General features: G+C 39.9%; 1 protein-coding gene and 1 long non-coding RNA gene across 4 annotated transcripts in view; one reads left to right on the plus strand and one right to left on the minus strand.

Annotated features, from left to right (window-relative positions):
* LOC143896528 (uncharacterized) overlaps positions 1 to 12622 on the plus strand; it is a 201236-nt gene that overhangs the window by 85632 nt on the left and 102982 nt on the right. The gene's annotated exons all lie outside the window — the stretch shown is intronic.
* Positions 1 to 12622, minus strand: part of LOC143896526 (discoidin domain-containing receptor 2) — a 116117-nt gene that overhangs the window by 37778 nt on the left and 65717 nt on the right. For all 3 annotated transcript variants that reach the window (XM_077404430.1, XM_077404431.1, XM_077404429.1), the window contains exon 2: positions 2694 to 2828. In XM_077404430.1, coding sequence (XP_077260556.1) covers positions 2694 to 2784 — 91 coding nt within the window. In that variant the 5' untranslated portion in view covers positions 2785 to 2828. The remainder of the gene's footprint in view (positions 1 to 2693; positions 2829 to 12622) is intronic.

Consider the following 12622-nt stretch of genomic DNA (forward strand, 5'->3'; position numbering starts at 1 on the left):
CTTTTATCGGTTTTGAATCTTATTTCCGTTAATACAACGAAAGATTCAAAATAGGAATAATATTAGTTTAGATTCTGACCAATCACCGTTGTGCGATTTTTTTTTTTTTTTTTTGGTAAACGTATCAAGCTATCGAATATACACGCTTTAAAGTTAGGTAACTATTTTAATAGATCTAAGTGGAAAACATCCTTAAATCATGGTCAGAGCATTTGTGTCAACGGCGTTCTACGTGCTAGGTGTTCCTCGTCGTTTCCTCCGCTTCTACGACTTTTCGTCCATTAAGTCGTCTCTCGAGGAAGTCGTTACCACACGAGGAAGGTGTAAGAGTAATGGCGCTGACCTTTTGTAAAATATGACGTAGTACATGTAACGCGATGACGCAAGTGTACATGCATTTTCTGTTTAGTGTGTGATCTAGGATTAGCACTTCAATTCAATTAATGAATGGTTAAAAGATATTAGATGGCTTACGAGGATGTAAAAAAAACTAGAGAGAAGAGGAAAATCTTTAACACCCAAGTGAAAATCAAGGTGCCTTTAGATAAATTCGCGCGTGTCCCATTTTAAATGCATAAATATTTTGGGCACGTACACCATCATATTACAGCAACGTGGAAATAGAGACACAAGCTCCTTTATTGCGGTCTTCGCGGAAACGTCAATAATCTCAGAAACTTTTTAAGCAGCTTGAACGTTCTTTCGGTAACCATAGCGCTTTATATGCCGATTATCGATTGACGAAGCAAGAATTTCGCCGAGTTTTATACCGCAAAAAAGACACGCCGCTCAAGTATCTCAACGCAAATCAACGATCGTCTTTGATAAAAATCATCGGAGCGTTTCGATTCAGATGATGTTGAATATACTCTGGAAAGCTTTTCGATTTAAATTTCTTTTCAATATTTTCGACGCGTTTAATATTTGCTTATTCATTGCATGTTTTTTTGGAATTTCTTATTTAAGTAAAAATATCAAATTTATGATTCTAAGGTCAAGAATCATGGCATTCAACGTTTTTGTTGATAATATTTTTAATCGGTATATAGGATTTTTTATGATAATTTATGTATACGATAAACGTTAATCTCATTATAAACAAGATGTGATTTGGGCATTCTACAACAACGCAACATAACAAAATGTTTTAAATTCACGCATTTATGTCAATAAATACAATGAAAGAATCTGGTAAATAAATAATACACGGTAAATTAACGATATAGCATACTAATTCATTTAACATTATTCGTAAAAAATATAGGAGATTTAAAAGTGTAATTACTTTCTAAATTCATGTTAAAGAATGTAATAATTAGCTTCGTATATAATTATAATGCATTATATAGTTCTTAGAATTTTAATATATTCTTCACATTTTTAACACATTGAATTTGTTCTCATTATATGTGATTTTGTAGAATATTGCAAATATTCAGTATACACGAGGCAATGTATACGATACACTCTCTCTGACCAATTTGCACAAGCAGCAAGGCGGCCTCGGTTCGGGGTAATGAGGGAATTGTTTTCCGAAGGTGGCGCGCGCCTCTTAACGCAAAATTGCTCCGCTCCCTTCGCCGGCGACCCGGTGGAAGGAATGGAGGAATCGAAGGAGAGAGGGTCGACGCAAGGAGACTTCCGCGGGATGCAATTTATCCTGTCGCATTAGATTCAAAATAATTGATCCCCCGGGCGGATGGAGAACAGCGAGTCATTACTTCAGAATGATAGCACCCCCATCGTAGTGCAGGCCTGAGGAAAATAAAAACTCGGAAATCACCTGCTCCCGATGAAAAATTTGACAGCCGAGAGAAGGAACGAGCTAAGGAGATGGGGGAGAGTGCCGCGGGTGCGGTATGAGGCAAGGTAAGGATAGCACCTCCGCAGAATGGGCTTTCCGCAGCTGCAACAGTCCGGAATTCGCTGGGAAACACATCGTTTGACTTCTCGCGCAGCTGACTGCACGAGACTTTCTTTGTTATTGCCTGTCACCTCGCCCGCAAGAACTACGCGGTTATTCTAGTTCGAAGAATGCTCTATCAACGTGTTTCACGGTTAAAAATACTATTTTCAATTAATACTTGCTACATCCTAAACATTATGCCATATAAAACGCGAATGCTTAAAGTATTCGAGTATATATCACTGAAAATTTTATTTCCAAAACAGCACTGTGTAATGTCAGTGTCCTTCTATAGAAAACAGCATGCATATACTTACAAGAAAAGGGTCCAAAATGTCCTCCTCCGAAACTATAAGAAATAGAAAAAAAATGTTTAAACAAAAGTTAAATGGTTTGAAGAGTACTTTAAAACAATCACAAAAATGTTTAGTGGTATAATAGGGGTATTTGCAAAAATAGAAAAAATTTTTGTTACTGTTTTAAAGTACTCTTCGAACCATTTAACGTTTGTTTAGAAAAAATTTTTTTATCTCTTATAGTTTTGAAAATATGTGTTCCGAAAGAGAAAACCTGATTTTTTTAAAGAGGTGTTTCACCCCCTTAAACATACATTATTTTCATCTACAACACATATTTGAAGCTCATAAAAATCGGTGGAGAACACTTCGGACTCTTTCCTTGTTAGGTTGTTCAAATTTTGGAATAATAATTTTATAGTTTCATGCATTTTATACTTGCAATCGTTAAATTGTTGCATTTAATCATTGCTATTGCTAGTTGGACTTACGTATGTCGAGTGAATGGACATCCGTGACCGGTCCAAACAGTATCAGCAACGTACAGAACCTAGCGATTATCGATAAATAATCGGTCTTCATGTTCTCCGGTGAGTGATGACTTCATCAGAGCATTCGACAAATAGCTGTAAACATAATTATAAAATTTTTGTATTAAGGCGTGTATATTTTTTTTATCTTTAATACTTGCTTAGCTAACACTTGTCGTTGTATAACAACATTTGTCAAAACTAGTTTTCCAAAAGAAAGAGAGAGAGAGAGAGAGAGAGAGAGAGAGAGAGAGAGAGAGAGAGGGAAGGAAGGAGGAAAGGAGGAAGGGAGAGAACTCTAGTTTGATTTCGCCAATTTCCGGAATCAATATTTAAAGCGGAGAAGACGGACTTGGCTCCTCGCGCAAGGATACGTGCTACGGAAGTCCACGTGATATTGCCTGCCTTCCAATTTGCTGCCATTGTTTTCGATCCGGATAAAACCTTCGATCGCTATACGGTCACGTTTCTGCACGAAGCACGCGGGAGATTTTAAAGCTGCCTCTCGAAATATTTTCCGTCCCAGCGCCTGAGGTGGAGGGTCAAGCAAAAAGGGACTTAATCGACTTAAGAGTAAAACTACACGCGTCTACGTATTCCTTTTTCTTGGCACAATCCTGGACGACTAGTCAGCCCTCGGTGGTTTCCGCGGTACGTGCGTCGCCTAGAGAAAACATAGAGAGACCTACTCGAAATCGAGTCCCCGCTCAATTAGCCCAACCTTGCGTCCGCGTGTCCTTCTCGATGGAGGACGGAAAGAAAGCGTGATAAGAGGGAATAAAAAAAAATGAACTTATTATGTTTTGAGAGAAAATGCTAGGGATACTAAAGAATAAGTCTGTATATTATCAAAATAATTTAGTTGCTAGAAAAATTTTTTGGCTAACTAGAAAGCAATATTAAAAAAAAAAAATAAAAACAGAAATATATCACTTTTACGTTCATTCAACTTTGAGAAAATTTAATAAGCGTATGCTAATGATGTTAAGGATCACATTAAATTAGGTATTACATGTCAGATGTAAGGAATTTCAGAAAAATATATTCTATTATATTAGATCTATTTTATTCTATTATATATATTAAATATTCTATAATTTTCTTAGAAAATATCTCCGACGTATCTGTCGTTAGAGGAAAATAGGGAACGATGTTTTAAAATTCATGCAGGTATTCCAAGGTAGCCCGATCCGTCGCGAGAACAAGGAGAGTAACGTATTGCTATAGGAGCTAGACAAAGAGTAATTAACTGCACGAAGAGTAATTGATCGCAGATAGAAGGTTCGAAACTAAGTTGCTAGACGCTATCCAGCTTCCACGGCACTGTCTGCATTTATATCGTAGCTGGGCCGTGAATGTCCACGCGAAAGGCATTTCGCATCAATCGACATTAATTAATTGCTTTCGCTCGGGAGCGACGTCACGCTGTCACGCGATTTAATATCTCTCGCGGGATAACTCTACTGGCAATTTACCCATAATAAATACCTCGAATTTTTTGGTCTAGCGAATCGAAATCGGGAGACGCGACACGACCCAATTCACACACGTGTTCCCGTTAGTTACCGTCATTCATGCACCATCCGAATCTGTGTACGTCGACTTTTCTACATATCGATGCTACATTTAACGAGCGGAAATGAATAAAAACTCGGAACGACGTTAGCTCTAAGAGGAAGAATAAAAGTTAATCCCGGAATAAAAACAGATACAGTGTTATATGTGTAGGAAATTTCTGTGGCTAAAATCGATCCGCTTATACTGAAGTTGATGTAGTCACGAAGAGGATTTTGTTTGCGAGTGTGTAGGCAAACTTGTACAAATCGCGGATGTATAATCGCAACTCGTTGTATTTACGTATTTACAGATATTTATTTACGTATTTCACTATTAGAGAAGCGGATATTAATGATAACCACGCGAGATGAAGAATCGACGAGGTAATAAATATTAATATATGACAATTTTGCGCCATATTTTCCCACGAAAATTGTCATGACGGTTGCGTTATCAAAAATAACATTTTGATAAATTATTGCGTTTCTGTATTTCGTTAAATTATAATACCATGCAGCGGACTGTGTAGCGCAAAATTTAAATCTGTATAATTTTCTGGAATTTGATTCACAAAAGCATTCTGTTAACTTTTCTCTCGCAAAACATCCTTTGTTTATGGATAATTTGCAATACTTGTAGCAAATACGATTAAATTCGTTTCGCACGGTTCAATACCGCCGTAAGCGAAGATTTTGCCGCTTGTGTGTAATTTCGCGACCGATTTATCGCGTTTTGATAGATTGTAAACGCAATGTGACGCTACGGTTATAGCTGTGAACCTATGTGTTTCTTGGCGTACCAGGGACATGTAGCATTGCTATCGACATAGCGTTAATTAGTGCACACTTGCGACCTGATGTTACCGAAATACCATTAACGACCCTCGCACGGAGTGCGCGCGACGCGCTATCGCCTGTTTAGATCGCGTTTTCTGCTTGCCGCAAATAATTAGCAAACGGCTGGCCCTGTGACTGTACGCCGCTATAGCGATTTGGACATTGGAGGCGCAAATTAGGATGGCGTCTAACTGGACGCGTTTGCCGATAATTTAATTGATTATTGACGTATGCGTACACATACACACGTGTGCAACCATATCGATCTGTCGTAGAGAGATGCTATTTGCTCTTTTACGCTCTAAGACGTGTTGCGAAGCAGCTGCTTTGTTAGAGAATTTCGATCAAAGCCGCATATGCACGCATCTGTCAATATAGCAGAGGCCTGATAATTAAATCGGTGCCAATTTATATATGTAATGAGTCGCACAGCGTGCCGGACTGATAAACAAATATCTCTCGAAAATCGTGATCTCGTATATATTAATATATCGTGGAAGCGCCGCTAATTACTTCATAACGGTTGCAATTTACGTTCAATGCGGAAACAATTGTTATCATTATTTTGAAAGAATATTGAGCGGATATACTTTAATAAAATGCGAAAGAGAATATTTATTATACATCCTAGAAATATATCAAGAAGGTATAGAAATAAAACTTTCTGTCCTTATTTCCTGATTGTGAGAGTTTCAGGCATCCTCGCATATCATCTATTAAAGTATTTAAAAACTTAATGAGCGAAGTGATATTCGCATCACTTCTGTACGCATAATGTATATAGCTGTAATGTTATGTTCAGCCGTATATTATTACGTTTAGTTTATTGCGGCATAATTAGCCGCATAATGATCGTCTAATCTATACACATAGGCAATTAACAACCTAATGCTAATTTACGTTTCGACGTGATACCATAACTGCATTTATACCTGCGAGTGATTAGCCAATTTTAAATTAGCCCCGCGCTTGATGTTTGCTAATACGCACCTCATTCCTATTGGTTGTATACCATTATACGCGTCTACATGTATAATATATACGTTCAAAGGGATCTCTGGCAACGACAATATCGATCGCGTCATATGACGGCTGTGCCTCGTTATCTTGCACGTGATATGTCGATACCTTGTGATACACTTAATTGAAGACATTTTGGCTCATTAGCTATGCTGGTTGGACGTTCCGGATATCATGATTAAACATTGCCATGCCATCCATTGCGACGATTCATTACACGCGATACCTCGGTAAATATGCCAGATTGCTTAGTGAAAGAAAGAGAAAGGAGGAGAGAGAGAGAGAAAGGGGGAGGGAGCCAAGGAGAGGGAGATAGATGCACCATCTTTATTTTATAGATAATTAATTTATAATAATAATAATAATATATGATTATTGATTTTAATTATATATATCTTCGTCGTTTATTTTTTATTAGAATTAGATTACGTAAACATCTCTTTCCTCTTTCAGATAATTTTCTATCAAATTTCTTAGCATTATATAGAAGGTGCTAATTAATAGTGCTAATTAGTAAAAGATTTAAGGCTGTGTTATAAAATTGTTGAACTGATGTCGCAGCAAAACAGTTTAGTCGTTAGAAAATGACAAGGAGAGCCTCGTAAAATTTTTCAAGACTCAGAAGTACTTTCCAAGGACTTTCCCGTAATGACAAGAATTCTAGGAGGACAAGAATTTCTTCCTGCTGCCGTTGCAAAATACATTCGAGATTTTATGGTCCTCGATAGCTGGAGTCAGTGAAACTTGCGGATCGTACGAATGTTCGAAAATCCTGAAAGACGAGTTGAAGTGAACGTTTTAAACATTTAGGAATATCAATTTGCGTACAGTTAATCACGACTATATTAATTATTGTTAAATGTACCGTTAGCTAAATTACATATGTAATTACATATTCATGGACGTTTAAATACTTTTCTATATAATATATTATATTTCTGGGGTATAAATATATAATATAATATAATCCGACATAAGCCCTCTGGATTAAAAATAATCATTCATTGATAAATGATAAACGCTTCTGACGAAAAAGTTCAGTAAAACATGATACTAAGTCATCGTTATAACTCGGTTGTCTAACAAAATAACGAATCGCTTATCTTAATACTGATATGAGTTTGTGCGGTAGAAAATTGTATAGCGAGGATAAATTACTTAACTTGAGTTAGCCACACCAGCGCTACCTAAAGGTTACCATAATTCCCATAAGAACCCCATTTAGACTTTCAGTGCTCGTTTATTCTAATGCTGCGGTATACGGAAGCCCCCCCCCGTCCTCCATGCAATGTCTCGATGTACACTTACGATCTTCAGCTTATTGTGCTTTCGCGCAATAAGCTAAGAAATTCCGCTTTGCAAATTTGGGCGGACAAAAATCGAAAATCGTAAATGCATTGATAAAATTATGTAAAAATCGAATAAATTTCCTAATCATCATAAATTTTTCAGTCAGAGAAAATTAGAGACAGTTAAAGATAATTAATTGCGTTTGTTTGAAATCTATTTTTATCTCTCCGCGCGAATAAAAATAAGCAGCGTAAAAGGATATCACTCGGGGTATAGTTTTGTGAAAGCTATCAGTTGTGTAAAGAAACTCTTGACGCTAGCTTCCGTAAAAGGATACTCGAATGGAATCGCGCGATCGGAACGATCGCGGAGGTGCGCAATACCCACATGTATCTCTGCATATATTGGAGGGAAACGAGTTGAATCTCGTGTGGTTGTCCGCAATATAAGACGCAGTCCCAAAGGAGGCTTCGTCCTGAATGGCCGGACGGAACAGCCGCCTACCTCGGTGGACCTATCGCTGACTATTATCGCATACCCTGCGGTTTTAAGCTATCGCGGCGTGTAAGAGTGCCAAGAGAACTTTTGGCCCTCCCTGATGATATTGCCCATCTAACTCTTTGCCATATATTATACTATATGTATATCCGAAATCCGAGACCACCCCGATATCGTAGGATCTTCTATCCACCGTGCCACCATGTCCCGCGGCCTTCCATCGTCTACGGTCTCGGCCGAGATAACGCCAGGCCTGTTTGTAAAAGGCGCGTTAAGCATTTACCAATGTATGGGGCGCGGACGTATTCCAAAGACTATAGCACGATGTAATATTTCACACAGCTCACCGCGCGCTCACGGTTTAACCCTGGACTACATCCGGCTAAGGCGCACACACTCCAAGGCCAGTTTCGGAGATTCTGGTGTATTCGCGCGCAAGATTAATCTTCGCATATCTCAGCACAAATTAATACACGATACTAAAGTATCTAATAAGTACCTAATATAAGATATTCCGGGAAATGGTTGCATCTATCGATTTATTGCAAAATGTCCATTTTATGTGATCAATTTTTTCGAGTAAATTTCAGATTCAACGACGTTAAACCATGTAAAACAGCTTTGAAAAAAATTGTCTGGCTGGACATTTATTCGAGACTCATATTGCACAATAGTCTTCATTAGTCTGAGTGCTTCGTTATTTCATGTGATGTCGATAGAGTATTGGCACAATAGATGATCTGAATAACATCGATTTAATGCAAACCAGGTTTTTCAGAAAAAAGATACGATTATCCGCAAATGTTTGCAATATCATCGCAGCAACTTTTTTTTCGAACGTCATAGATCTACCGTAATTAAAGTAACGTGGCTAAAAAAATTTCGAACAAATACTCGTTCTTTTTGCAATTATATATTACTGATTGCGTGTAGCTTCGAATCCACGTGTCACGATATCGGTGTCCTTTCGGCTTCGCGTATCTATTTTCTGCTGCATGACACAAGCTCCACGCTCGTTGTATATCGCGATCATGTTGTACGATATTGTTAAACGATATGTCCGATATGTATCTTCCGGCGGCGAGACATCGCTTATATGGAACAAAGCTATCTGTCTGTCAAGCCCATTTATTTTGTCTCGCGTAAAATCGGGGGGGAAAAACGTTTTCTTATTTCAATGTTATATTCCTCGGAAGATTTTCAACAGGAGGAAAACACAAATGTATACGTAAGCACGGCCGCGGCGTTCTACGTTACTTTTGCGGTGTTCGTTTAGCTGGCGCCAGGTATTACGTTCCGAAAGAATAATGGTGTACAAGCTCCAGCGATTTTTGCAATATTCGACGCTGTATATTCCTTGGCGTAATGCATATTTATATCGCGGTATGAATCACACGGTTTACATCGGGCACTTTTCCACGATTCGCATTAACTCTCTTACATCCCTTTTGGGCATAGCCGTGCCACTCACGCATGCAAATTTTGCATGCGAACTTACGCGGCAGTCGAAATGTTAAGGCTATTTTAAACGATTTATTGTTGGCCACGAAATTTTTGACAGACTGTTCCATGTAATGTATCGCGTAACACACAGTAAGAGGAGCATTGGCATTTTTTAAATTGTTGTAAAAAAATAAAAGATTTCTGCAGCTTTGTAAATAAATGCCGCGTCAAATATATACGACAGACTAACACCACACAGAATTGCAAATATAGTTATCAAAAATTCAAAATTTTAGTTACGTATGTAGAATTTAGTTATGTTTGTAGTATCGCTCTTTATAACTTATACACATAATTAAAACATCCAATTTTTCATAGTTTATATTTACAACTTTATTAGTCCATGCTTTATTTTTATAATATTACAATCTCATCGTACCGATATCGGTTAAAAATAACCAACATTTTACGTAAAAAAATATAAAAAAGCCATATTTTCATGATAAATGTCAGTTAATGAATAATTGCAAAACTAAATAAAGATACCTGTGATGTCATTGCGATTATGCGTATTAAATTGTTGTTTAGAAATGCGATGTAATAGTATAAGAAAATCTCAGAAATCTATACAATGTAACATATACTGGAATACTTATTACGATATCTACCGCCAAACAATTTGTTTCGTTAATATCATTTATGTCAATATCGGTTTGTATATCGGTGCCGTTTAAAAATTTGACAATTTGGATGTGAATTACATCGTATAATGTTGCGTCGATGCGATATCAGTCCGTCCCTTGCCAGTGGTTGCACCAATATATTGTGAATCAAGTTTTATGCTTCAGTGAACTGACGAGGGGTGATCGTCATTTTCTGGTAGATTAATAACGGATGAGAAGCGAGACGTCCTGCATGCGCGTCGCGTACGGTCGTTTGCATCGACACGGCAAACCCGACGACGTCGGAGTATTATCGCGTACCGTTGATGCATGCCCGGTGTTGAAAAGTATCGATAAACGATATCCTCGACAAGTTCCGTTGTTTCCGCTTCAACTATTGTATAGCGCAAGGTGCAGCATGCGTTATTATCCGGCGCAGCGGCGAGCGGCGGGCGGCGGGCGGCGGGGCGCGCTTGTCCGAACGCGATCGGATTTTCCTCCGGGAAAAAAAGATATAATATTCCCAGCAGAATTGGACCGCCCGCGCCGCCTTCGCCGCCGTCGTCGTCTCTCGCCGCGCTGCCATGCGTCCGCCAATGCGCAATGAATCATCTGTCGCGTGGCCATATAGGTACATCGCGCGCCATCGGGTAATTAATTATTCTGCAGAAAGAGTGCGAACGGTAATCCTGGTGTGCTTATATATATATAAATATTTCAGCGGAGAAGTTTGTGCATGCCGGTTTATACGCCCGCGCGTCGAATCCCCTGGACCATTGCATTATCGTATATTGCACGTACCATTCGAGCGTTATCTGCGTAAAGCGGAAGCGCGCGAATAAAATGATTTTCTGGCAAAGGAAGGCATAATGGAACTTCATCGTGAATTCAATGCGCGAAATTTATTTAATTCGATTTCCGCGTACACGCCCGCGGACACGAACGAAATTGTGGGCGCGGGGCGCATCTGCCCCGTTCAGATATTCAAGACGCCTTTCGCGTCATCGCGCTACATTTTTTTCGGACGCGCCCGACGCGCGATCGAATCGTGCGACGCTATAGTCGCGCTACGATTTCATGAAGAAACTTTGCGAGAGAAAAAACGAACGTGATAACATAATTAAATTAGAGAAATCGTGTCACGCGCGAAAGGAATTCTCGCGTATGTCCGTTATTACGACACGTACATACACGCGCGTTTATTGTTGCGCGAGCCACTGAACTAACACGCGTCCCAAATGGCTAGTGTATCGTTAAACGATACCCTCGATGCGTCAGTCTGCTCTCGTTCCGTACTTGGAGCAACTCGCGCGTACCTATATACGTTAACATATAATAAGCCGTCTGACAATACGTCATGGAATGCTTCTTGCCATTCTCGTCGTCAGTCGTGTCCTTATTATATCGCCAACTCAAATCGTCCTCGATTCGCGGCATTCACCCTGACGTGGACCTTAAACGTGGCTCGTACCGCCGCGCACATACAACGGCGTTTCTGCATTAAGCCGCGGTTACGAGAACTTTTTAATTGCTCGAATTTCCGCCATTCTCTCTCAAGAGCTCGTAAAAGATTTAATATTACAGTTTAATCGACGCGTCGGCGCATCGAAACTTTTCGCGGCGCATTCTTCGCGCGGACGAAAACGAAATCGCGAGGACGTCATCGCCGTGGCATTGTCGTCGTCGCCGCTCGCACGTCACGTCTACGATACGTTCAATGCTTTCTTGCGCCGGTAACGTCGCTGATGCCACCAGCAGCAGAAACGACGGCATCGTTACATTGTTCAGTTAACCTCGCGTCATTTCAAGGGATACAATTTTCCTCCTCCTGTACGAAGTATGTCATTGCGATAAGAGCGCGTAATACGTTCCTCCACCACCACCACCACCACAGCACCATCGTCAGCGTCTGTACATCGTACGTTGTACTTTCGCGATGTCGGATATACGCCACTCTTTATGGACCACAAAGCGCGGCTCACGTTCTCAGCGAGATCTTGTTTTCTTGCTGGTGGGCACCGCCGTGACTGTCAACGAATTTTCCGCGGCCGGAAGGTATCTAATAAATCTCTGACGGAGACGAGAGTTCCTCGTCACGGACGAGTCTGCCATGCGGAAGGAGCTTTTGGGGATTTTGCGGCGACAATATTACTTTAAAACCATCGGGCGCGGGGATCTCCTCTGAGATGGCTACGTGTTGCTAATAAAAACTGCTTGTTTAATTAGCGCGTTTAAAGCAGAATGTTTTTTTTTGCAGCCAAACGCACGTCGAAATAACCGCGTCTACTTTCGAGAGAATCGCCAAGAGAAGAACAGCAATTATTGAAATTAAAAGACATAAACGAACGTGATAATATAAATTATGCCTAAGGGTCTCGTCCGGATGAATGATTATGTAGTCGCGCCTTCGCGCGCACGTTTGCAACAGTTTCTATTTTAAAGTTGAAAAAACGCCCGCCTCAGGTGGCGCGATTCGCGGCGCCGGCGCCGCCGGCTCCACATCAATGCTTTAGAACTCAAGGCAGCCTTCCTTGCCCTGAAATGTTTCGCTATCAATTTCCGAGACTGCGAGATCTTGCTTAGG

The sequence above is a fragment of the Temnothorax americanus genome, unplaced genomic scaffold, assembly GCF_048541705.1.
Source record: "Temnothorax americanus isolate GAGA-0224 unplaced genomic scaffold, ASM4854170v1 Scaffold19, whole genome shotgun sequence".
Classification (NCBI taxonomy): Eukaryota; Metazoa; Arthropoda; class Insecta; order Hymenoptera; family Formicidae; genus Temnothorax; species Temnothorax americanus.